Source organism: Delphinapterus leucas, chromosome 17, assembly GCF_059928025.1.
Source record: "Delphinapterus leucas isolate spDelLeu-1000000601 "Yukka" chromosome 17, BTC_Dleu_Yukka2, whole genome shotgun sequence".
Taxonomy (NCBI): Eukaryota; Metazoa; Chordata; class Mammalia; order Artiodactyla; family Monodontidae; genus Delphinapterus; species Delphinapterus leucas.
Window position 1 is genome coordinate 57,242,964 of NC_143145.1, and position 24,429 is coordinate 57,267,392.

General features: G+C 39.6%; 1 protein-coding gene across 1 annotated transcript in view; it reads right to left on the reverse strand.

Annotated features, from left to right (window-relative positions):
• Positions 1–19,674: 19,674 nt before the first annotated feature.
• Positions 19,675–24,429, reverse strand: part of ATP6V0D2 (ATPase H+ transporting V0 subunit d2) — a 48,627-nt gene continuing 43,872 nt past the window's right edge. The window contains exons 6-8 of the mRNA XM_022555018.2: positions 23,081–23,254; positions 21,794–21,871; positions 19,675–20,168 (exon numbers count right to left, since the gene is read on the reverse strand). Of these exons, the coding sequence (XP_022410726.1) occupies positions 20,007–20,168; positions 21,794–21,871; positions 23,081–23,254 (414 nt within the window). The 3' untranslated portion in view covers positions 19,675–20,006. The remainder of the gene's footprint in view (positions 20,169–21,793; positions 21,872–23,080; positions 23,255–24,429) is intronic.

Genomic DNA, 24,429 nt, shown 5'->3' on the forward strand with positions numbered 1-24,429 from the left:
TCAGTATAGTTAGGCCAAATAGAAAGAAAGATTATTACAAAGATACATAGATTTCATTAAGAAATAAAGACAGAATCTGGAGGATTGTTGGGAAATGAAACTGGAAGCTCTTAACTTTTATTATATGTCATTTTATTTTATTAGAAATGTTATATTTAATATATTACATATAATTATATTAACATTAATTGTTAGTTTACTATGGGTCAGACACTGCTCCATTTTACAGATGAGAAAGTTGAGTTTTAAAGAGGTAAAGTAACTTGTGCAAGGTCACACTAGTTGATAAAGAGCTAGGGCTCAAGCTTAGGTTTAAGTGATTCTGAAGCTCATACTCTTTTTTTTTTTTTTTTTGCGGTATGCGGGCCTCTCACTGTTGTGGCCTCTCCCGTTGCAGAACACAGGCTCCGGACGCGAAGGCTCAGCGGCCATGGCTCACGGGCACAGCCGCTCCGCGGCATGTGGGGTCCTCCCGGATCGGGGCACGAACCCGCGTCCCCCGCATCGGCAGGTGGACTCTCAACCACTGCGCCACCAGGGGAGTCCTGAAGCTCATACTCTTGAAGGGTATACAGGTTGGCATGAATCAAGGTAGCTACTCACTCCATTGCCCTGTCTTTCAGGGGTCTACAGTCACTTCTGCTTCTCTCTGTAGGAGTCCTCCAATCTCTTCTTTTTGATGGCTGGCTTCCTCAGCTTTAGCTAGCACATCACCTATCATAGTCTCAGCCCTGACTCTTCATGAACTCAGTCTCTGCACAACTAAATTACAAACCCCACAAAAGAATAAGATCAGACCAGCTCATCTAGGGTATAGAAGGAAGCCAGGTGCCCTCTCATGAACCAAACAGTGTGGCCAGGGATTGAGGTCACAGAACAGTAGGGATTTTAGGCAGGGACTGTTCCTTCAGAAGAGAGCCATGGGCATATAGAAACAAGATTGTCATCGGAGATACATTCTCAAGTTCTCAGTCTTTTGGTATCTTCAACCTTTCTTTTGGCTTTCTTCCTGAAACATATAAGCATGATGCTCTCAGTATTAATTGAACACTTTTGATGGTAAATGACAGAAGCCCAGCTAGAATTTAATTAAGCAGGAAGGGGACTTCTATTATAAGGATCTTGATGATCTCACAGATCTCAAGGGAAAGAATGTTGCTGGGTCTCAGGAACAACCAGAAGCAAGAATCTAAATGTTGCTAGTACACTGACCTTCTTTTCTTTCTTTCTGTCAGTATTTAATCTCTATATTCTTCTTAATCCTAACTTCATTTGTCTTTCTCATTGCAGGTTGCTTTTCAACACATGATGAAAAACGTGGCTGCCAACTTATTTTACAGCTTATAGTTTCAACCGTTGGAATGAAACTGACTTGCTATTTCTCTGGTAGGAAACCTAAAACTCCCATGGTAGGGATACCTGGCTCACTTTAGTAAATTAGCTACTCTTCATTCATACAAATGATTTGTGGGGTTGAGTTCTCTGGATCAATTTGGATTAGATTTACCCTGGACCAATTAACTCTGACCATGAAATGGGTTATATAAGAACATGACATCTCAGAAAAACCCCATAAAAACCAAACAGCTTTAGGAGGAGATGGGAAGAGGGAACAGTTTTCAGGAGAAGTTTTCTCCATTGTCATGTTTCTGATGGGTGCCTCCCTCTGCTGCAGCTTGCACATGACCCATCGAAGTCTGAGCCCTGACTCTTCATGAGCTCCATTCCCATAACAGTGCTGAGCTGACTGATTTCACCCCTCACCTTCCTTTTCACAGCTCAGCTTGTTGAAAGCAAAATCTATATTCATATTCATTTCCCTTATCTCTAAAAATCAGTTTTCTACCTACTGTAATTGGACTTACATTTTCATCACTCCAAGAAACTACATTTGCCAAGGTTGTCACTGACTAATTCAATGAATACTTTTCAGTCCGTATCTCATAAGAACTCTCTTCAGTTCGTGTCATTGTTCACCAACTGCTGCGTGGCAGAAATTTCCAGTTTGCTTTCAGGATCTGTTTTCCCCTTCTTGGTAAAATAGGGCTCTATTTTCAGCTGGACTCATGGTTGCCCAGAATTTGATGTACATTTCCCAGCCTCCTTTAAAGGCAGATGTGGCCATATGGCAAAATTCTGCCAACAGATGGAAGAAGTGTAAAGTGAAGAGTAATTAATGTCTTTCGAGGGAGCAGTGCTCCCTTCTTCAACGTGTCCTCCTTCCCCTGAGATGAATCTTAAGGAACTAAGTTGGACTATCAAGATGCTGGGCAGAATGCAGAAAAAGCTGGATTATAATGGAGCCCCATACTGGTACCAGCTGCTTAGCTCCACCCCTAGTTTATGTAAGAGAGAACTGTCACCTGCAGCTAAGTCTCTTCCTAACCAATATGTACTCTTCCTTGAAACCCTCTTCCCTTTCCTCTGTTTACTTTCTGTTGTATCTGCTCTTTACTGGTCTTCCTCCTATTCATTTTTTTTGAATTTTATTTTATTTACTTTTTTATACAGCAAGTTCTTATTAGTTATCAATTTTATACATTCCTCCCATTATTCTTGATTTTCCAATTCAGTCTTCTTTTCCTTGGTCCATCCCTTAATTATAGTCTCCAGGGTTCCATTCTGAGGTCTGTGCTTATTCGAAATATTCTATGTATGAAACCTCATCAATACCCACACTTTGAATGGCTATCTTATGCTGTTGACTCAGAAATATCAATGTCTCTCTTCTGACTCCAGACTCATGTATGCACTTGGCCTCTGAATGGCTTCAACATTCTCTTCAGTTCCTCCTCCCAGTTAGTGACCCCACCATTCAGTGTGCTGCCTGAGAAAGAAGACTGAATTTCCCTGGACCTCCCTTTTCTGCTCTGTTGCAGCTTCCATGTAGCAGATCTTCTTCTCTTGTTCATACTCTTTTCCACCTACTGGAAAAGACCAAAGTGGTCATTCTGAAAACAACATTGACATGTCACTACCCCAAATCACAACTCCTTTACTGACCGTCTGTTGCCTAAAGCATCTGGTCCATAGACCTTAATATTATATAATAGAAACTTCAGGGACGTGCCTTTTCCTCCAGACTTATTTTCAGCAACTTCCCCTTCAGATTCTCAAACTCCAACAGTACTGAATTATTCACATCTCCCCAGTGAGCCACACTGTCTCTTACTTCTACCCTTTGTAGGTATTGTATGCTTCGAAAATGCACTTTTTCTCTAGGGCATGCCTCTCATCTCCATTTCCTAATGAATTCCCACTTATCCTTCAAGACTCAACTCATAACCTATAATGGAAATTAATCTGAAAAAAATTTATACATATAACTGAATCCTTTACTATAAATTTGAAACTAACACAAGTAAATCAACTATACTTCAACTTTAAAAAAATGACAACTCAAAGATTCTTTCCTCTGAAAATCTTTCCCTGACATCTTCAGGTATATGTAGATTGATACTTTTCTTCAAAGCTTCTAATAATTTCCTAAATATGCACAAGCCTGAATTATATCTGTTATGATGCTAATCATTACTTACACATCTGCAACTCCTACTGGAGTGAGAACTTTTTCTATTTATTTTTAAATTTATTTATTTATTTATTTATTTTTGGCTGTCTTGGGTCTTTGTTGCTGTGTGCGGGCTTCTCATTTCAGTGGCTTCTCTTTGTTGTGGAGCCCGGGCTCTAGGCACATGGGCTTCAGTAATTGTGGTATGCAGGCTCAGTAGTTGTGGTGCATGGGCTTAGTTGCTCTGCAGCATGTGGTATCTTCCTGGACCAGGGCTCGAACCCATGTCCCCTGAATTGGCAGGCAGATTCTTAACCACTGCGCCACCAGGGAAGTCCCAGAACTTATCTTTTTATACCTGGAGTTTTGTCTTCTCCCTGGCACACTGTAGGTATTTAATAAAGTGTTGAAATTATTCATTAATTTAAAAAGATAAAAATATAGGAAAACCAATTGTCTGTTTATAGCTCCATGAATATAGAGCATTATTATGACATCACCAATAACAGTAGATGGAATGGGGTTGCTGCTCAGTGCACAATGATTCTCTGAGTGACCTTGACCATATTCCCTTCCCTTTCACTCTCTACCCTTTATCCTTGGCAGTGGCTGTTAATCCAAGGGTAGAGATGCTAACTGTGCCTAGGCCAGTAGGATGTTCCTTCCCCAGACATTCGACAGTGAATGGAAATCTGCAGAAACTGAAGCTTCTCAGAGTTGAGTCACCTGATGTGAATCCTAAGAGAGGAATTTTGTGAGCAACCAACCTCAGTGATTTCCCTGGATCTGCTCTGATTTCTGTCCTCTGCAAGGTCTGTACTGTCCTTTGATTTTGTGAGCACCCCTTTAACACACTCTCCTAATTCATTTGGATTAGCTAGAGTAGGTTTCTTTTACTTGAAAATGAAAGAATCTTAACCGAAGTGCCAATTATAAAAGTACTGAAGGACGGCAAACATGATTGGCAGGTCCTCTGTTCCGTGGGTTAATGATTAGGTTCTTACAAACCCACACAGTGAAGCTCTTTGAGCAGACAGATTTTATAGCCCTCTAAGAGATTAGATTTAGCAGAAACAAAAGGGGACAAATACACAATAATCTTTTCCACAAACCATAATCAACTCAATTTAAATCAGTTTTTCCTCTTCAGGTGTCTTATTCTCAAGTTTTTCATAAAAAGAATATATATTTTCCCTTTCAAGAAGCTGACTTGTCACTTCACATTTAAAACGTCTCATCAAGTTAGTAAAGAATTTTGGCTTAAATTGTTCCTAGAGATTAGGTCTACTTTCCCTCAATGCCAGTTAAAATGACATAGTCTGACAGAATGTAGTATCTGATGTTTCCATAGCAGCTGGCACTAAGCAGCTTTGCTTACTAATTAGCCTCACAGTACAGTCTGAAATACCCTCTACCCAAAGACCAGAGGTTAGAAGATACAGCCTTTTTGTAAACATAACTTTATGTGACAGGAAACCAAAAAAACAAAATTTACCCGGACAAAACAGAAAGGGGAAATGTGCTCAGCCAAAGTGTTAAATTCAAGCAGAGAGTTGGCAGAGCACTGGGAAGAAAATATCCTCTCCTGATTTGTTATCACACACATACTCAGTGGAATACTTAATAATCAGAAGGAATTAAAGGCTTGTTTTTGTAATGCAGTTTGGCAGTTGGTGTCTCCAATACCCGAGGTCTTTAAATTTTGTCACAAGACATGATTTAACACTGATTTAGAGGACATATCCGTCTGCTGGTTCAGTGACACCACTTCCTGTCAACAAGAACACTAATATCATAAAACTCTTCATGTACCCAGTGGTTATTTAACAAACTAAGCTCAGCTCTCAGGAAATAGAAAATAATCCATCAAGCCAAAGGGCTTAGTGAGAATTCAAAGCTGCAACATAACACCCACGTACTTAAGCTTACCCTGAGCCCTATTTACGTATCTTTTGGACCCAATTCTAATTGGTATAAAAGTATAGTTTTATTGCTCAACTTAGGTGAGGAGCAAATCAGATATGATAGAAGGAAGCTAGAGAAAAGTAATAAAAAATAATTTCTATTACACTGACAGTGAGAGAAGGGGCAAGAAAATTATAGAAAAAGCAATCATAAGACTACAAAACATGGACTTGTCTGGAGTCATTTCAAAGAAAGGCAAATGGGCTTATTCAGTTTAGTAGCCCCCGAGGCAACTCTGTATTATTATTGTTTTGGGCCTTTTTTCTACCCCTTTTTATATTCTGAAATTATAAAGAAAGATACTTTCTGACAATAATAATTTTAGAATGGCAGCTGTAAATTTAACTCCTGGACATAAGTACATACTGTGCACTAAAAAAAATAAAAAAAGCAACAGCACCCAAAGAGAGGGCTATGGAGAGAATAATTGTACTTGGGTGGGCTCTGGTGTGAGGATGTGCCTATAAGTATCAGGCGAGAGGGATGGGACACAACAGAGCACATTTCAAATGCTGGCTGCTCTGTGGATGCCCTCACCCTTCTTGGTACAAGGAGGTGTTCTATGTCCTCGGAAATTAAGCAAGGGCAGGACTCCAGATTTCCAGATGCCCTGGGACCTCTCTTCATCTCATACTTTGTGACCCCACAGATACTTTCTAAAAAAGGTAAATCATTAAAATATAAATTGTGAAGACGAAACAACAAAAAAAATGGAGAAGCAGGTGGTGGAAGGTAGGATCTCAAGTCACGGAGAAGAGTTTCCATCCAGTGTGGAGGCTTCTACTTAAGAACGTAGGGACATATTTATGTAACTTTCTATTAGAATTTATTGTAAGACTGAGTTGAGACCTGGGGAGGGGAGGAGACTAAAGAAAGAAGAGCGATGAGTCCCAGGAAACATAATAGGTGACATGACTATGGGCTGAGTGGTATTGCAGCAGACATGCAGTGAAGGACTTGGAGAGCGAAGGGCAAGGAGAGCTGGAAGCAGTAACTGGAATTGCAAGACCAGAACGTGAACTGCTCTAGGAGTTCGGGGAAGGGAGTTCATGGACTGGAACCAGAAGAAATTACTGTACACAAGAGACCATATAGTGTTGTGCAGGTTGATATGGAAGGTGACAGTCTCCACTTATTAGAATTAATTAATCCGCAGTCAACCTGGGAATTAAGTAAAATTATTTTGGTCATATATCTGTATATGTCAATATCCAGTAGCAAAGTTTGATTTTATTTAAAAGCATGTATGATTGATTTTAAGCAAACATTGTGTAGTGAACTAATGGAGACACAAAAGCAATTAAGAGATGGTGCTTTCAACCTGGTGACTGGGACAGTCACATGCACAAGTCATTCAAATGCAGGTCTGTCCAAAGGAGGTATGAATAGGACATTTACTGAGCTCCTACTTTTTGCCAGGTTGTGTACTAAACATTTAAACATATTATTTAATCTAAATTCCATAGCAATCTTAAGAAGTAGTTATAATTCTGTCACTTTCACAGATGAGGAAACTCAATCTTAAAAGTTCAGTAACATCCCTAAGGCCACGAAGTTCTGGGAGCTAGGGAAGATATATTCAAATTCATGAATCTCATACTCTTTTACTCAAAGGCTTTTCTGCTCTAACCAATTAATTTCTTAGAGTATAAGTGTGTTTGTTTGATGCCTAACAAGATTGAGACATGTATTTATGAGGCTCTTGACTGCTGTACTCTTTCTAGCAGAGTAAAGACCTCTGTTTTGGAGGATGGCGCAATGATATTAAGAGGGAAGGACCTCCATGGATGACAGGCCCCTCTCTGTTATCCTGAAGGGTGACTATAGAGGATGAAGGTCACCTCTGAAATCATTTAAAACTTTGGTTTAAAAACTTGGTTTTTAAACCTCCACTGCTTGCTGCCAGAAAACTACTAGAGCTCATCACTGAATTCAGTAAAGTTGTAGGATACAAAATTAATACACAGAAACCTGTTGTATTTCTATACACTGACAATGAACTATCAGAAAAAGAATCTAAGGAAACAATCCCATTTACCATTGCATCAAAAAAGAATAAAATGCCTAGGAATAAACCTCCTTAAGGAGGCAAAAGACCTGTACTCTGAAAACTATAAGACACTGATGAAAGAAATTGAAGATAACACAAAGAGATGGAAAGATATACCATGTTCTTGGATTAGAAGAATAAATATTTTAAAAATGACAATACTGCCCAAGGCAGTCTACAGATTCAATGCAACCCCTATCAAAATACCAATGGTATTTTTCACAGAACTAGAAAAAATAATTTTAAAATTTGTATGGGAACACAAAAGACCCTGAATAACCAAAGCAACCTTGAGAAAGAAGAACGGAACTGGAGAAATCATGCTCCCTGACTTCAGGCTATACTACAAGGCTAGAGTAATCAAAACAGTATGGTACTGACACAAAAACAGACACATACATCAATGGAACAGAATAGAGAGCTCAGAAATAAACCCACACACTTATGGTCAATTAATATATGACAAAGGAGGCAAGATTATATAATGGAGAAAAGACAGCCTCTTCAACAAATGAAGCTGGGAAAACTGGACAGCTACATATAAAAGAATGAAATTAAAATATTCTTTAACACCATGTACAAAAAAAAAAAACTCAAAATGGATTAAAGATCTACTTGTAAGACCAAATACTATAAAACTCCCAAAGGAAAACATAGGTAGAACACTCTGACATAAATTGCAGCAATATTTTCTTGGATCTGTCTCCTAGAGTAATGGAAATAAAAACAAAAATAAACAATTGACCTAATTAAACTTAAAAGCTTTTGCACAGCAAAGGAAACCATCAACAAAATAAAAAGACAAGCTACAGACTGGTAGAAAATATTTGCAATGATGCTACAGACAAGGGATTGATCTCCAAAATATACAAATAGCTCATACAGCTCAATATCAAAAAAGGCAAACAATACAATCAAAAAATGGGCAGAAGATCTAAAGAGACATTTCTCCAAAAAAGACATACAGTTGGCCAAAAAGCACATGAAAATATGCTCAACATCACTAATTATTAGAAAAATGCAAATCAAAACTACAATGAGGTATCACATCACACAGGTCAGAATGGCCATCATTAAAGAGTCTACAAATAACAAATGCTGGGAAGGGTATGGAGAAAAGGAAACCCTCCTACACTGTTGGTGGGAATGTAAATTGGTACAACCACTATGGAGAACAGTATGGAAATTCCTTAAAAAACTAAAAATAGAGCTACCATATGATCCAGGAATCCCATTCCTGGGCATGCAACTGGAGAAAACCATAATTCAAAAAGATACATGCACCACAATGTTCAATGCAGCACTATTTACAGTAGCCAAGACATGGAAGCAACCTAAATGTCCATCAACAGAGGAATGGATAAAGAAGATGTGGTACATATACACGATGGAATATTAGCCATAAGAAAGAATGAAATGATGTCATTTGCAGCAACATGGATGGATCTAGAGATGATCATACTAAGTGAAGTAAGTCAACAGAGAAAGAGAAATATCATATGATATCACTTATATATGGAATCTAAAAAAAATGTTACATATGAACTTATTTACAAAACAGAAATAGACTCACAGACATAGAAAACAAGCTTATGGTTACAAAAGAGGAAGGCGGGAGGAGGGATAAATTAAGAGTTTGAGGTTAACATAAACATACTACTACATATAAAATAGACAACCAACAAGGACCTACTGTATAGCACAGGAAACTATACTCAGTATTTTGTAATAACCTATAAGGGAAAAGAAACTGAAAAAAATATATATATGTATGTATAATGGAATCATTTTGCTGTACACCTGAAACTAACACAATATTGTAAATCAACTATACTCCAATAAAAAGTTGTTTGTTTTGGAAAAAAAAAAACACTCCCACATAGTATCAAAGCAAATAATGCTCTTTGAGGTATTCTTGTCTTAAAATAGTTCTCCATAGCGGTGAAGTAAGTTCTGGAGAAAGGACTTCAGACAGATGGTCAGAAAAGCAACTAAATAATGAACAGGATGTGCAAAATATCTTCATCTTGATTACTTTCCTCCAACTAGGGCTGTATTTCATGTCTTCCTAAGTTTCACTAAGTTCAAGTATTAGGACTGTTGAACTGGTTTATTTGGGGAGTGCCTCTTTTGGAATGACACATTTGAGAAACATTTGGCAGATCAGATTTATTGTTTAAGCACCTAGGAGGAGTGGGTGTCATTGAGGAAACACAACGCTATTCCTCAGTGAGTGCATTTTCAGCATTCCTCACCTCGAAAAAGAATTGCATAAGGACAGAGGTTTCATGAGGTTTCATAAGGTTTCATGAGATCATGCGGCTTTTAGTCTGTGTTTGGGCATGGTTTACCTAACTTATACCTGAAGAAGACCACTGTGGAACAGCCCTCTTTCTCTCCCCAAAGGTTCCACATTTAAGAAAAGAAAATTGTTTGTTTGGAACAGATGCCTAAATACCACCTAATATCAGGAAACTATACTAAGAGTATGTAATAAATGTGAACCCCCCCAAAACAATTATTTCCAAATTCTCAGCTACTCCTTTAGTTGAAAGTAGCCTTATCTGAGTGCCTTTCTGTTCTTGATGGGATGAATGGGGTGTGGCTTGGTGCCTGGTGGACAGGGAGACACTCAGTAACGTTTCAGTCATGTCGGGACTTTGCAATTAACCTTAAATTCCACCTGCAGTTGTTTGAGATAATTTCCATTCCTCTCCTTTTTCTAAATATCATTCATCTTTTTCCCCCTTAATATATCCATTAATTTTCATCGCTAAAGTGCAATATTCTATGCTTTTGCTGTTATCTACATGCCTTGAACCCTTTGAAGGAGAGAGATAACATAATTAGTTGAATAAACACACAGTGCATGGCAGAGTAAACCTCGTTTGATAATTCAGTCTAATTGTTTTCTCTTTTAATATGCTGCATAAATGAGGGGAATAACCAGTTCTTTATGTATTGTAAACCCCTGTGAGTTTCAAGTTAGATGTTAAGGGTTTGAGCAGGCAGGCAAATTGGATTGAGAGTAATTACCCACATTTACCTCAGTGTTCAGGGGACACCAGGGAGCAATTTTGGTTAATTTCCCTGTTCCTCTGGTTTGTCCTTTGTGGACACCTGTGTTTGTAAGCCACAGGAGGTAGGCTCCATTTAGTTAAGCAGTTCTTGGCTGAAGTGTATTTCTGTGATTGAACTGGATTGGCTTCTGCTGTGGTTGTGCCAAATGTGACTGCAGGCAAAGATGGCAATCTGGCTGCTGTGACTCTCAGCGCATGCTGTGCTTGGTGTGGATCCTGGGTCAGTTTTTCCCCTTTTGTTGCAAGGGTCAGGGGTGGATAGTGATGCAATACCTGCCCCGCATATGGGCTTATTCATTCAACAAATATGTGTTAGATGCCTGCTATGTGCTGAAGATCTCACTTTGGTCCAGAGGAGCCAGCAGGGTCACCACCTTCGAGTGTGTTTCTGTTTTCACTGATTGAGGAGGTGACAATCTTTAAGACTCAGTTGTTTTGGCTTTTCTATCTTCCTGGGTGATGAAAATATCTGTGCCTCAAAGGAAATTTATGGATCCCTGGCCTAGTTATACTGTGGCTTTTCCTACTATTAAATTAAGTACACAAGAAGGACATTAGACTGAGATGGTCCTAATACCTTAGCAGCCTTTGTAAGCAAACCAAAATTTAGACGTGTAAATGCCTCATGGTTAAGAAATAAAAACCTGAGGACAACGCATCACAAACAGCCAAATAAGCTTTCCCAAACAAGGCAGACACATAAGCTATAGCCATTCGAATAATTTCCTTCCTTTGGTTCAGCCTTTTCTCTAAAGTCTTTCTCCTTAGCTGCTGTCAGTGGAGCATGCCTAATTACTTCCAGTTTGGACCTGCCCAAGTGAAATCGATTTTGCTTAAATAAACTCTTAAAATTTTTAATATGCCTCAGTTCGTCTTTTAGCAGTTCTTACTTCGAATCTATGAATTTTGCAGTTGGAAGAATTTGTTCATTCATTCATAAAACAAATTATCTATTAAGGGCTGCCATATGCCAGCCTCTGTGCCAAATACTGAGTATACAGCAGTGATCAAAAAAATAAATATCCTGCTCTCACAGAGCACAGTTGGGCGGGGGGGGACCAACATTACAAAACAAACAAATACATTTATGGTTATAAATTGTGGTAAGATTTACAAGGTAATGAACAGGGTGATTTCAGAGAGACAATAAAAGGTACCTCCTTAAGATTGAAAGAAGTCTTTGAGAAGCTGAATATGCATGATGGTTGTGTACTGGTGGTTTTCACAATTCCAAAGATAGGAAAGGTGCCCACTGGAGCTGGGCAATATGGAAAAATATGATGCTAAAACCTGAAGGAAAGGAGCAAGCCATGTGAGAATCCAGTGGAAAAAGATTCTATGTAGAAAGAAGAACATGGTAACCCCTACATGAGGACAAGTTCAGGGTACTGGAAATCCGAAAGAAGGTCACTGAGCATGGGATAGTGGACAGAGGAAGCCAATGGGAGAAGAGATTGATAAGGCAGCAAAGGCCTGACCATTCTGGGCCTTGTAGGTCGTAGTAAAATTTTGATTTTATTTCAAGTGCAATGAGAAACAATGGAAGAGGTGTTTTGTTTTTGTTTTTTTTTTTAAAGGGTGATAAGTTCTTAGGTCTCTCAGTTGCAGTGGGGATAATGACAGACTAGAGACAGTTAGAGGTTTATGGACCTAATCTACACAAAAGATGATGAGGGATTAGATTTAGGTGGTGGATTAAAGAAATATTTTTCTTAGTAGAATTGGGAGAATTTACTTACGGGCTGTATATGATGGGCGAGGGAGATTAAGATGTCATGATATAACTTATTAACATTTTTAAAATTTATTTATTTTCTTTAATGTTTTGGCTGTGTTGGGTCTTAGTTGAGGCATGCAGGATCTTTCGTTGTGGCACAGGCTCTTCATTGCAGCACGTGGGCTTCTCTCTAGTTGTGGCACGTGGGCTCCCAAGTGCGTGGGCTCTGTAGTTTGCAGTACGCAGGCTCTCTCTTTGAGGCGTGTGAGTTCAGTAGTTGTGGCATTTGGGCTTAGTTGCCCCGTGACATGTGGGATCTTAGTTCCCTGACCAGGGATCGAGCTTGTGTCCCCTGCATTGGAAGGCAGATTCTTTACTGCTGGACCACCAGAGGAGTCCCAATTATTAATATTTTAAATTTAAAACCTTAATAAACCAAAGCTTTCATAACTAGCATTCCAAATAATTTTACGTATTTGGCACCTAGTGTTGAATGACAGCAAAATTATTTCCCAAATTACCCTGGGCATGATATGGCCTGGTACTCAGTAAAGGCTCAGTGCTTAAACGATTAAATGATTAGATAAAATAGGTAGTGTTTCTACTATTCTAGTAATTTATAAAAGTAAATTAACAAATTTTTAAAAAATGCTTCCTCTTTTCTCAAATATTAGTAGAATAATAAAAATTATAATTTCAAACGTTTATATGAAATGCCTTGGCAAGTCAGTTGCTATCAAATCCAGAACATTTGTTGCTGTTGGACTAGAGGAACAGTTTCCACTAGGCTGGGTAGCTGGTGCAATGTGACCCAGGCCTGCTGCTGGTCACCTCTGACCCAACATGGGGAAGAGAGAGAAACAATTTTTAATGAAGTCTTTGAAGCCCTGGGTCCAGTTCCATGAGCTCTTCAAATTCCCAAAGGCATGAGATGGTAAGTTTCCCTTTTGTATTTTAAGCTAGTTTGACAGGATTTCTGTCATTTTTCACAGAACATATTTGGACCGAACAAGAACATCAGTCTTAAACTGGAGGCTGTAACTTAAAGAGAAAATAAAAAATGAAGCCACCATGAAGAAATATATATATATATATATATATATAATTTATATTAAAAATATATATAAAATGGAAGAGACAGGACACTTGAGACCTAGTTTTGGCTCCCATACTCTTAGCTCTTCTGACCACAGTTTCCTTATCTGGAAAACTAGTGTCCATTCTAGTTCAGTTGATTATACTTATAGGTCAGCAATTATTTTCAAACAATCTGCAAAGTTTTCACCTACTTTACTTGCAAAAACCCCAGTAGCATTATTTAATGTATTTGATGGATATGAACATCAATAGTTTTAAGCAGAGTTAGATGCTTTAGCCTATAATGAGAGCAAACTGACTGTGACCCCTGTCCCTCCATCATCTCCATGATTGCCATGACTGAACTTGCTGGCCATGAAGGGAGCCCTTTCCACCACAGCACCAGTTTCCATCCCAAAAGTTATTTTCTCAGCTGAACAAGATGCCCTTCTAAGAGATGAGTGGTATACATGAGTATCTATATTTTATTCATCAAATTAAAATCCTTTCCCATCTATTACTTTCTAACCTGTCATTTTCTTTCATTCCTCAGCCTATGCAGTGGAGGTTTCTAATCTACGTCCATAGACTTCTAGGTTGCTCATGAGTGAATTTTACAGGATCCATACTCTTTTCATATACTATGCAAATTTTTAGGTGAATGTGTAATGTCTATTATTCTAATGGAAGGTATCCACAGTGTTCATCAGATTTTTATAGGGTTATTTGAACCCAAATGATTAAAGCCACTGTTAACAACTCATGTTAAATTCAGTGGCTCAGATAATCCTGGTATTTCACAGAATTACCTCCAGCACAGGAAACAGTTGAACTGTGAACTGCTAATTCCTTATGATATGATTTATCTTTATTTATTTGTATGTGTGGATCTTGCATGACTTTCCTCTGATCTTTCTACTGAAAAGCCTTTCAGGCTCTGAAAGATTTATTCAATATAAACCACTCATCACACCACCAGGGTGAATCCTTGCACACAACCATGTGATCTGGACCCTGGGAGCTGGGATTGATGGTCACCCACCCTTCCATCCCTCCACACATCTTAAGAAATATATTATTTTTTAATAGACCTTTATTGGAGTATAATTATTTCACAATACTGTGTTAGTTTCTGTTGTACACCAAAGTGAATCAGCCATATGCATACATATGTCCCCATATCCCCTCCCTCTTGAGCCTCCCTCCCATCCTCCCCATCCTACCTCTCTAGGTCATCGCAAAGCACCAAGCTGATCTCCCTGTGCTATGCTGCTGCTTCCTACTAGCTGTCTATTTTACATTCAGTAGTGTATATGTCGATGCTACTCTCACTTCACCCTAGCTTCTCCCTGCCACCCATTTTCTTCAAGTCCATTCTCTATGTCTATGTCTTTATTCCTGCCCTGCAACTAGGTTCATCAGTATCATTTTTTAAAATATCTAATCATGAAGATCACTAAAATATTTCCTTTTAATTTTCACTTACATTTGGAATATAAAAAAAAAAAGTCAATCTCATTAGAAGCAGAGAGTAGAAAGTGATTACCAAGTGCAGGGAGTGGTACAAATAGGGAGAGGTTGGTAAAAAGATACAAACCTTCAGCTGTAAGATGAATAAGGTCTTAGAATCTAATGCATTACATGGTGGATATAGTTGTATAACTGAAGTTTGCTAAGAGAGTAAAACTTAAATGTTCTTGCACACACAAGAAAAATGGTGTTAACCTGATGGGGGAGAATCCTTTCACAATATCTATGTCTGTCAAATCATCATATTGTACACTTTAAATATCTTACAATTTTATTTGTCATTTATACCTAAAGGAAGCTGAAAAAATAAAAATTCCTGTGGTTGCAGAAATAAACTGTAATATATTACTATTTCACTCATATTTAAATAAAACCCAGAAAATTAAAAATAAAACCCAAACTGAAACAAAGCAAAAATTTTAAAATGGTGAACATCTTACATAATGAAATATGCATCTCAGCATTAACAGTTAAACAGAGAATGAACTGCTTTAATTTAAAAAAGTCCTACAAAAGAAAAATGTATAAATGATTTAAATCTAAAACTGCTGTTTGTTCAAAAAACGACAAATGTTATAATGATTGTCACCTCTGAAGAGCTAGATTCAGTGTCAGCGAAACTATTGCTGCCAAATCTTATTGGAAAACAAGATGCCACATTGTCACCTGGAGTTGCTTGTTCATATCTGGCCCTGAGGATGTCATTTCTGTCTCCGAATGGCATAGAGGTAGTCCCTCCAGGCCAGAGTCAAGACTCATTTGTAGGTGATATGTGCAGAAAACCACACCTGCCCCGACCACCTGCAAAGATGGCTGGAGAGTAGATGACTTAGGCAGGCCTTAGAAAGGACTTCAGAGAGGCCACAAAACCCTGTAGGACACATTCAACGGATGACTGCTGAGCACCATTGTTCCATTTGTACTACTGTATGAAAGTATCCCAAACTCGGTGGTTCAAAACAACTCTTTTTTCAAGCTCAAGGATTCCATGGGTCAGTAATTTAGGAAGGACTTGTCTAGATAGTTCTCCCCTGGGATTTCTCATGCAGTTGTGGTCAAGTATTGGGCTTGGGCTTTAGTATCTGAAGGATTGACAGGGCCAGACGTGGCTGCTAGTTGATACTATTGGTTGGTGCTCTCCTGGGACTGTCATATTTGTCTATACCTGGCCTCTCCATGTGGTTTGAGTGTCTAAACTTGGCCTCTCTATGTGGCTTGGCTTCCTCACAGAATGGGAGGCTCAGGGAAGCTGGACTACTTAGGCTCTAGCTCAGGACTCCAAAATCCAGTAAGCAAAGGAAACTGCATTGCCTTGGAAGCCATACAGCACTGCTTTTCTGGATTTCGTTGATTATGAGTTAAGCCACTAAGGCCAGTTCACATTCAAGGAGGAAGGACAAAGACCCCATCTCTTGGTGGGGGAGTTTTAAAGAATGTGTAGACATGTAAAGCCACTGCAACCAGTCTCAATGATAGCCCTCTCTATTGATTGGAAGCCTAGTTCTTGCTACCTGAAATGGAGACCTAATACTTTCTTATTTCTTTATTTAGTTATTTATTTTAAAAACTTGTTTCCAACTTTGTCAATAAGAGAGCCACACTGGCTGGAATGTTAACAACATTTCCAGGGATATAAATAGAGCTACTGATATACTTTTACAGCTTGTCAATGATCCTAGTCTTTTTTTTTTTTTTTGCGGTACGCGGGCCTCTCACTGCCGTGGCCTCTTCCGTTGCGGAGCACAGGCTCCGGACGCGCAGGCTCAGCGGCCGTGGCTCACGGGCCCAGCCGCTCCGCGGCATGTGGGATCCTCCCGGACTGGGGCACGAACCCGTGTCCCCTGCATCGGCAGGTGGACTCCCAACCACTGCGCCACCAGGGCAGCCCAGGTCCTAGTCTTTAAATGACATTTTGTGGATCTGGTCAGAGTGATAATTCTCTGGGGACAATTCCTTTCTAATATATTGATTGACACTAGTTTCAATGTGCATCTTCTTAACGTATCTCTTTTCTTTCCAAAGAGAATTCCAACTTGACCAGAGGGATTTCAATTAGTGATCAAGCTGGTGGTGGAAACAGAAAATTGCAGCACAAAGTGACTGAGGAGAAAGCGGGAGGAGGGTGGGAAAGTAATTGATGGGAGGCCAGATAGAATAATGAAGATGTAAAAGAGGAAAATCAGGATGGGAAATTGCTCAGGGCAGGTGGTTTGGCCTTTATGATAGCTTCTGCGTCCTATTTTCATATTTATAAAGCTTATAGATTTTGTGACTATGCAGCAATCTAAAATGTCATCAAAACTCCTAACATCTGCTCTTGTGAGACATACGGGATGAAATAACTAAGAATGATATGGTCTGATAAAGTCACATCTATTCCTCAGCAATTCTATTCCCCACATATTAGTATTAATGCCTCCATTTGTGAAACGGAAGAGAAAATGACTCACAATGACTGAAATGCATCAAACAATAAGGAGAATTTTGTCTGCTGCTGAAACTAAGACAAAACAGGGTGGAACTGCAATCGTATCCTTCTCATATAGCTGCGTCTTACCTGTGAGATCTGACATTGACAGCATTTTTCAAGTGGTAGGCTAAAAGTTACTACTAATGAAACCCCTCAGATCTGATCATCACCAAGTCTTTCTTCACTCTGCAAAGATTTATTTCCCTTTCTCAATGTCTTATTACATTGCTGCCATGCCAGTGGTTAACTCAACTCCTCCACTATCCAGCAAGTTAGCCTTAGTCCAAACTCACCCAGATTCAAAATGGTCATTTCCATTTACTCTCAGCATTCCTAAAGCATTGCAACAAATAAAAGGACGGCATTTTTTTCCCTCAGATATTCGCCAAATATCCTGAGAACTGAAATTGCTAATTCTGAATCCCCTAGCACCACAAATTCTCCTGACTGCAAAACTTTCTTAGAGATTTAACGGGTTCCTGCCCACGGAGAGACTGATAAAGTACTTTCAAACCTTTGAGAATGACGCGAAAGGGAGCTGGATGAAGGGGGGGGGGCATGGCTGGAAGTCGGCACCAGCGCACAGGCAGGATTGGCTGCAGACTGAGAGCAATTTTGGGTATAGAATTCACTGGAATACAATGTTCCAAGACCAACTGCAGCAAATTATACAGGTGGAAATATGACTGATGAAATACTGCTGGGAGGAGGGTGGGAAAGGGATGGTAAGGAGCCTCAGCTTCAATCACTTAGAAAAAGAAATACATTTTTGTCTCATTGTTTTCTACATTGCTTTATGTACCTGATTTGTTGGCCTCGTTTTCTAGCATACGTAATGTTTTTCAAATGTCCATATTCTCCAGTGTGGACCAGTTGCCTGAGGTAAGACAGAGAAGTCAGATCCCAGCAACACTTAAAAGTTGTAAGTTCAAGGCAAGTTCTTCAAATTGCAGAGTGTATCCCCTTCTCTAATAGGGGCACATTCTACAGTACTTGCCTCATGAGGCTATAGGAAATTTGTCTCTATTCACACAATGGTTACACTTGGTGGCTAGGGAACGGGTTTGGGGGATTGGCGGCTTCATTGCTTATATGGAGGGAACAAGAGAAGTATCATCAGCCTGTGGCCTTGTAGCACATGTAGGGCCCCCACGCATGTCATGAAGAGGTGGGTGGGAAGGGCTTAGTCTGAGAATCAACTTTCTCTAAGCTGCCTCTTTCCTATCAGCGTCTTTGCTCTCAACCCTTAAAGAAGCCCAGAATTTTACCCCCATCCTTACCCACCCCCACTGTAGACACCATGGGTGAAAATGTAAAATGTAGATGTCTCCTGACATCCAGGCCTCAGAGTAGAAGACAGCAGCTGCATGCAGGGGCAGGAACAAGTCAGGGAGGATGCTTTCCAGACCAGAGGCCATACATGGGAAGCAGGCTCCCTGGGTCCAGCTGATGGATCTGCACCGGAGCCCTGCACCAGCTGTGGCCCCCCTGCCAACAGAACTGGGGTGTGGCCTAGGCTTCTCGCACAGCTGAGAGGCTAGGCACTTGGCTTTCTTTCTGGCGGTATGAGCCGCTGTTTTTCCTTATGCTTAAACATTCCTATCACTAAAATTATGAAAATGTTCTACAAAAAAAATTCTGAAATTTTGCAGAAAAATTGATTTACTTCTTGGTCTTTGTGCCTAATTCTAGTTACCAGTGTATGTATATTCTCTGTAAATATTCTCACTTGAAGAGCTTTCAAATATATATATATGTTTAATTTTTAAACTATAGCAAATACAGATTTTTCTATTTAGGAATTTTTTATTTTTGAAGAAAGCACTAGAGCAGTGTTTGTCACTTTTTCTTTTTCTGGGTAGCTCTCTGCTACCCAGTTCTACTGAAGTTTTATAGAGAATCCATATCTTGTAAACTGAACCTGTGATTTATGCTTCTGAATGAATAAAATACAACTAATGGAGTTACTTTCTTCTCAGGCAAAGTATGAAGAAACTGCAAGAAAGAGAGGTATACCTTTTATTTAAAGAAAGTTGTGAGAAAATTAGTTATAAGTGGTAGCCTTAATAACAAATTTAACACTACCTGCATCTATGGAATATGATTTGGAATTATGCAGCTTTCCCAAGCCTACCAGATCGAAGTGTATTAGAAAAAAATATGGTATTTTCCACCATATGTGGTCCATGTTGGCTATGTACAGCTCTGGATTTTTGTGGACCTAGGGAAGGGATGGACAGTTAAAAAATAAAGCAGACACTCAGTATTTGGGCCTGTGGAGAATCATGGGAAAGCAAAATACTTTTAATAGATTTGATTTTTAGAAGAACAAAAATAAGAATAGGAAAAGTACCATATGGTTAATTAAAATTAATGTCTAAGGCAAGGTGAAGAATGAGACATAAATGTGGAAGCAAGATTTAAGGCTTCTGGAAGAAAAAGAAATGCTTTGTTTCAGGGTTGGCTTGCTGCGTTTCCAGTCGGTCTGCAATTCATGAAGTGAAGTGTGGCTTAGTGTGATCTAGATAATATAACACGACTCCTATTTCCCTCGGTAACTTCCTCTTAACATTTATGATTTTATGCATTTCAGGCCCCTCACTGGGTTATAAGATTGGAATGTAACTGTTAATTTTAGTTCGATGTCTTTGTGAAATGCATTCGGCTATCCACACGACATTTCTTATTTCTTGTTCCTTCAGCTTGGTATACGCATAAAACACACCATAGTGGAATTGCCTGTTGAATGCCAGCACATTCATCTGTACCTGGGGAAGGAAAAAAAAAACATGGACCATCAACTCTTCTGGAACATACTACTTTGATGAAATAATATTAAGCTACAGACTGGTTTGTATTTGTGCAGTGCTTATCTGTATTTAAATAGACAATTTCTAAATTGTGTCAAAGAAAGAAAAGCAGTAGGAAATTCAGCAAGTCTAAAGGGAGAGCGTCACTCTGCAGAGAAAGGCAGACAACAGTAGTGTAAAAAGTAAGTTTGTAAAATCATAAGACAAGCTCCAAATCTCAGCAGCACTGCTAGCACCAAGATTCCTAGGAGGACTTTGGAGTGTGTGTGTGTGTGACTTTGTAGTGATATTTATTTGGCTTCTAGCTAGTAGGCTGGTCTCATTTAGATAAAGTATTTTTCCTTGGCCACAATTTTTTAAATTTTAAGGTGGTTTTTAGGCTATTGAACTCCCTTTCAGGGTAATGTCACAGGCCTCTGGAATTTGGACCAGGTGATATTATGAGTTTCCTTAGGATGCTCTGCAGCAACTTAACATACAGTTGAATAGTGTTTTTCTGCAGAAGGCAGATCAGTAAAAGAAAATTTTCAAAAAACATTTTTTTAACTGGGGTACAGTCTGAAATGGAACAATTCCTTTATTCTTTTCCATTTAGAAAAAAGGAGAAGAGGTACTGAGTCCCACATGTAATTCTGAAAACCTCAAGCAAAGCAGTCAGGAAGGGGAGGGCCCCTGCTCTTAGAAACCGTCACACATTTTTCCTGGCAAGGGCAGCTCCTTTAACAGCTGTCTTTGCAGCAGAAGGGCAATAGTGTGGAATTTTAAAACATCCCTAACATATGGGAATACTTGCATTGTTTTTACTTCTTTCTAGAGAATCATTGGAAAATGTCTAGAGTAGGACTTACAGGAAGACCCCCATACTGCTTTCTCAAGCCAGTTTAACCCTAAAGTGTGGGTGAATTTCAGGGTTCTCTGTTAGTTCCAATCAGACTGAGATGGAAGGACCAGTGGTTTTAGGGAAATGAATAAAGTACACTAGAAAAAAGTCTCCAGATTTGGGGGACTTTACCTGGCTACACTTCCCCAAAGTCCTCTTGTTGCACACTTCAGTAGCTCAGGAATTGGCTATAAATGGATCAAGTATTCTTTTGCCTTTTCAGGGAAAGAGAATAACCTAGACGGGATGGATTTCCATGCAAATAATTCCTAAGTGTTCTAATTGTGCGCAGGAGTGATAAATCCTTCTTGAAAAAGGGATGGATTCGAGTGGGATGCCCTTAACAGGGTGTGCCCCCTGGGGACAGTCAATATGTGATCATGAGAACATCCTAGCTTTGTTCCTCTAGATAATTACAGAATGGCTGCCTTACTTCCAGAGCTTTGCTATGTGCACATCTGTCTGGATATGACAATCCCACAAGAAGCCATCATATGTGAACCACAGTGCCTTGACTCTCCAAGGCAGAGATACTAACTAATACCCGTTCAAACTATGAATGTATATAATCAATTGGCCTGATCAACTGTAAAAAGAAAACTGTAAAAAGAAAACCCAACTAAAAAAAAAAAAAAGAAATACTAAGACCCAGAGTATGAGAAAAAGAGTGCATAAGCTAGCAGCATTTCCATTTACATCATACCTCACGCTCATAAAACACATCCTCCAATGTCTTTCCCCCACTGCCATCACCTACAGCCTCAAACAAAGGCTTGTATACCTGAAAAACAAAGACAAGAAATTGTTTTTTTAACAAATTTTCATTTTTTATAAATATAAAAACAATATTTTTCCAGCAATATAGAAACTGTGCACCCATCTTAGAAAATCTATTCAGAAGGCCTCAACTTTTCTTGTAGGATCTTTGGCTTCTTGAGGAAATACGAAAAAATCCAAACAACGAGAGTACAGATGGCATTCCATCCTATTGGCTTGTTCAGGCCTACAAGGCAAGAGGCAAAAGCAGTTCTGCTTTCAGTGTACACTGAGCTGATTTCCACATTTGATTCTTAGGGCTAGTTAGACACATTATAGAGGCTAAAGGAGTGCTTGTGGTTTAATCAGTACGGCTTCATGGGTTCTTTGAGATGAAAGCTGATTAAAATTCATTATGGAATTTCAAGTGAGGAACGGGTGGAAACTGGGGAGAAACTCAAACTTTAATATTATGCTAAAGAACCTCTTGCAGTGACACAAGAGATGTCACAAAGGTTCGCGCATTGTCTGCTGGCTTATCTTTCCTGGAGGGTTTCGGAAATCCATAGGCAAAGATAAGAGGGGTGTCATTCCAGTTCTAGAAAAGCTACCTGGAGGGTCTGTATGTTACTGTCTGCAGGTCAGAAGGAACGGTACCAGGGGATGAGGTTATAACCTTGAGCTGAGAAGCTTCAGGCTCTCTAAGAGCAATTGGGTGCTGGAGTGGGAGAGGACATAGCAGCCCTCCTTTCTTTCCCGAATCCTGGACACTGAGCAAAGGGAGTGGTATAAACAGTATGTCCATATTTTCTGCTGTCCTTCAAGTAGACAGTCTGTACCTAACACTGTTTGCCCAATGGGCACTTGAAAGAATGGCTGGGTCAGGCTCTTTTACATAACTCTGGCATGAGCTCACATTTCCAGAACACTGCACCAGTCCCTTGGGGAACTTGCTTTATCAAGCACTTCAAAAAAAAAAAGGACTCAAATGACCGTTCCTTGGAGATTTAAACAAGTACTTGCTTGGCAGGGACCTTAAAAAACACCAATAGCTTGGGTTAGAAACTCAGCGTATTTCTTTGGGGAGACATTACAGCAAGAGATACTGCTTTCTATTGCACAAACATTATAAATGTTTTAGATAGATAGGAAGCGTAAATGTGATATGTGGGCTTCTAAAGTACAGGTGATGAAATCACACAAGACATTTCGGGAACCCGGGATAAACACATACTCCATGGTCCGCTACTCTCTTCATTTGCTCGAAGTCCTCTGCTTGGGCCAGCAGGTGCAGTCCCTCGGGATAGAGCTTGCCACAGGTCGGGTAGAGGGTCTCGCGGTCCTCTTTGCTCAACTCGGTGCCAAAGGAGTTAAGAGTGATGATAAAAGCACGTCTGTCTGCCTCAAACTGAATTTGCAAGACATAAAATCAGTGAAATTGAGCCATCTACTAAACGCTCTAGACAAATTCATTTCCAAAATGATTTGCTTTCCTTTCCTGATCTATGTCTAATTATAATACAGACATGTGTTATTAATGTTCCCGTAGTCTCTTCCTGTAACGGAGTAACTCTGCTTGCCAGAGAAGGATCACACAGCAGTGACAACAGCCCAGGAGCCCAGGACCTCCCACTAAACTTCAGTTCCCAGGATCTCTGTTATTAGTTACTCATGTGTCTCTCTCACATAGGCCACTAGAGTGTCAAATGTGTCTTCCATAATAATTGGAATAAAACCTACTTGCTGGGGTCGATTCAGAGGTAGAACAAGGTAATGTAAATAGAAGGGCCTAGCAGAGTGTTTAGCACAAAATGTGCATGTCACGCATGTTAAACATCCCTTTCTGATTGTTGATGTCAGTAGGAATTTTTACGTAATGAAACTGTGCTACTTACAATTCGTTTGTACTTTCCTGGTTTTGTTTTTCTTCTTTAAAGTTCTAGGTTAGATATCAATAAATTTAAGTCTGTAGCTAAGGATTACAGGGCTCGGGACAAGTGATCTTCCTCTCAGGGCCTCAGTTTCCTTATTTGTAAATGGTGGGGTTTGGCTACACGATCTCTCAAGTGGGTCACATGTACTCCCGGCCTGTCTTCTCTGTGTTGAGCACCACTAGGCACCCAAGTTCCCAGCCCGTCAGGCCTCTCTGTCTTATCTAACCACTGAGTCCTTCTTGAAATTGCCTTCTCTTCCTTTGGACTCCTCTTAGTTTTCCTTCTACCTACTCTGACCATTTCATCTCAGTCTGTCCTCCACGGGCACCTCCTCTGCCCACCATGGGAGTTTGCCATGATGGCCTTGGGCTAAGAAAGCCTTCTCCATCCACCCAAAGCAACCTGCACTTACCACATTATTTTGAAATCTGTGCATGTGTCTTTCACCCCACCACACTCTAAAATCTTTGAGAGATCATGTCTCTCTTGTTGATTGTTCATTTTTGAATATCCAGTGCCTGACACAGGAAGATCTTAACTGTTTACTAAATCCAATGGAATGGTCCACGATTCTACTATGGTTCTACTATTTTAAGAATTCTCTAATATTCTCTACAATGTTGCTATCCAAGGTGTGTTTCAAGGATTA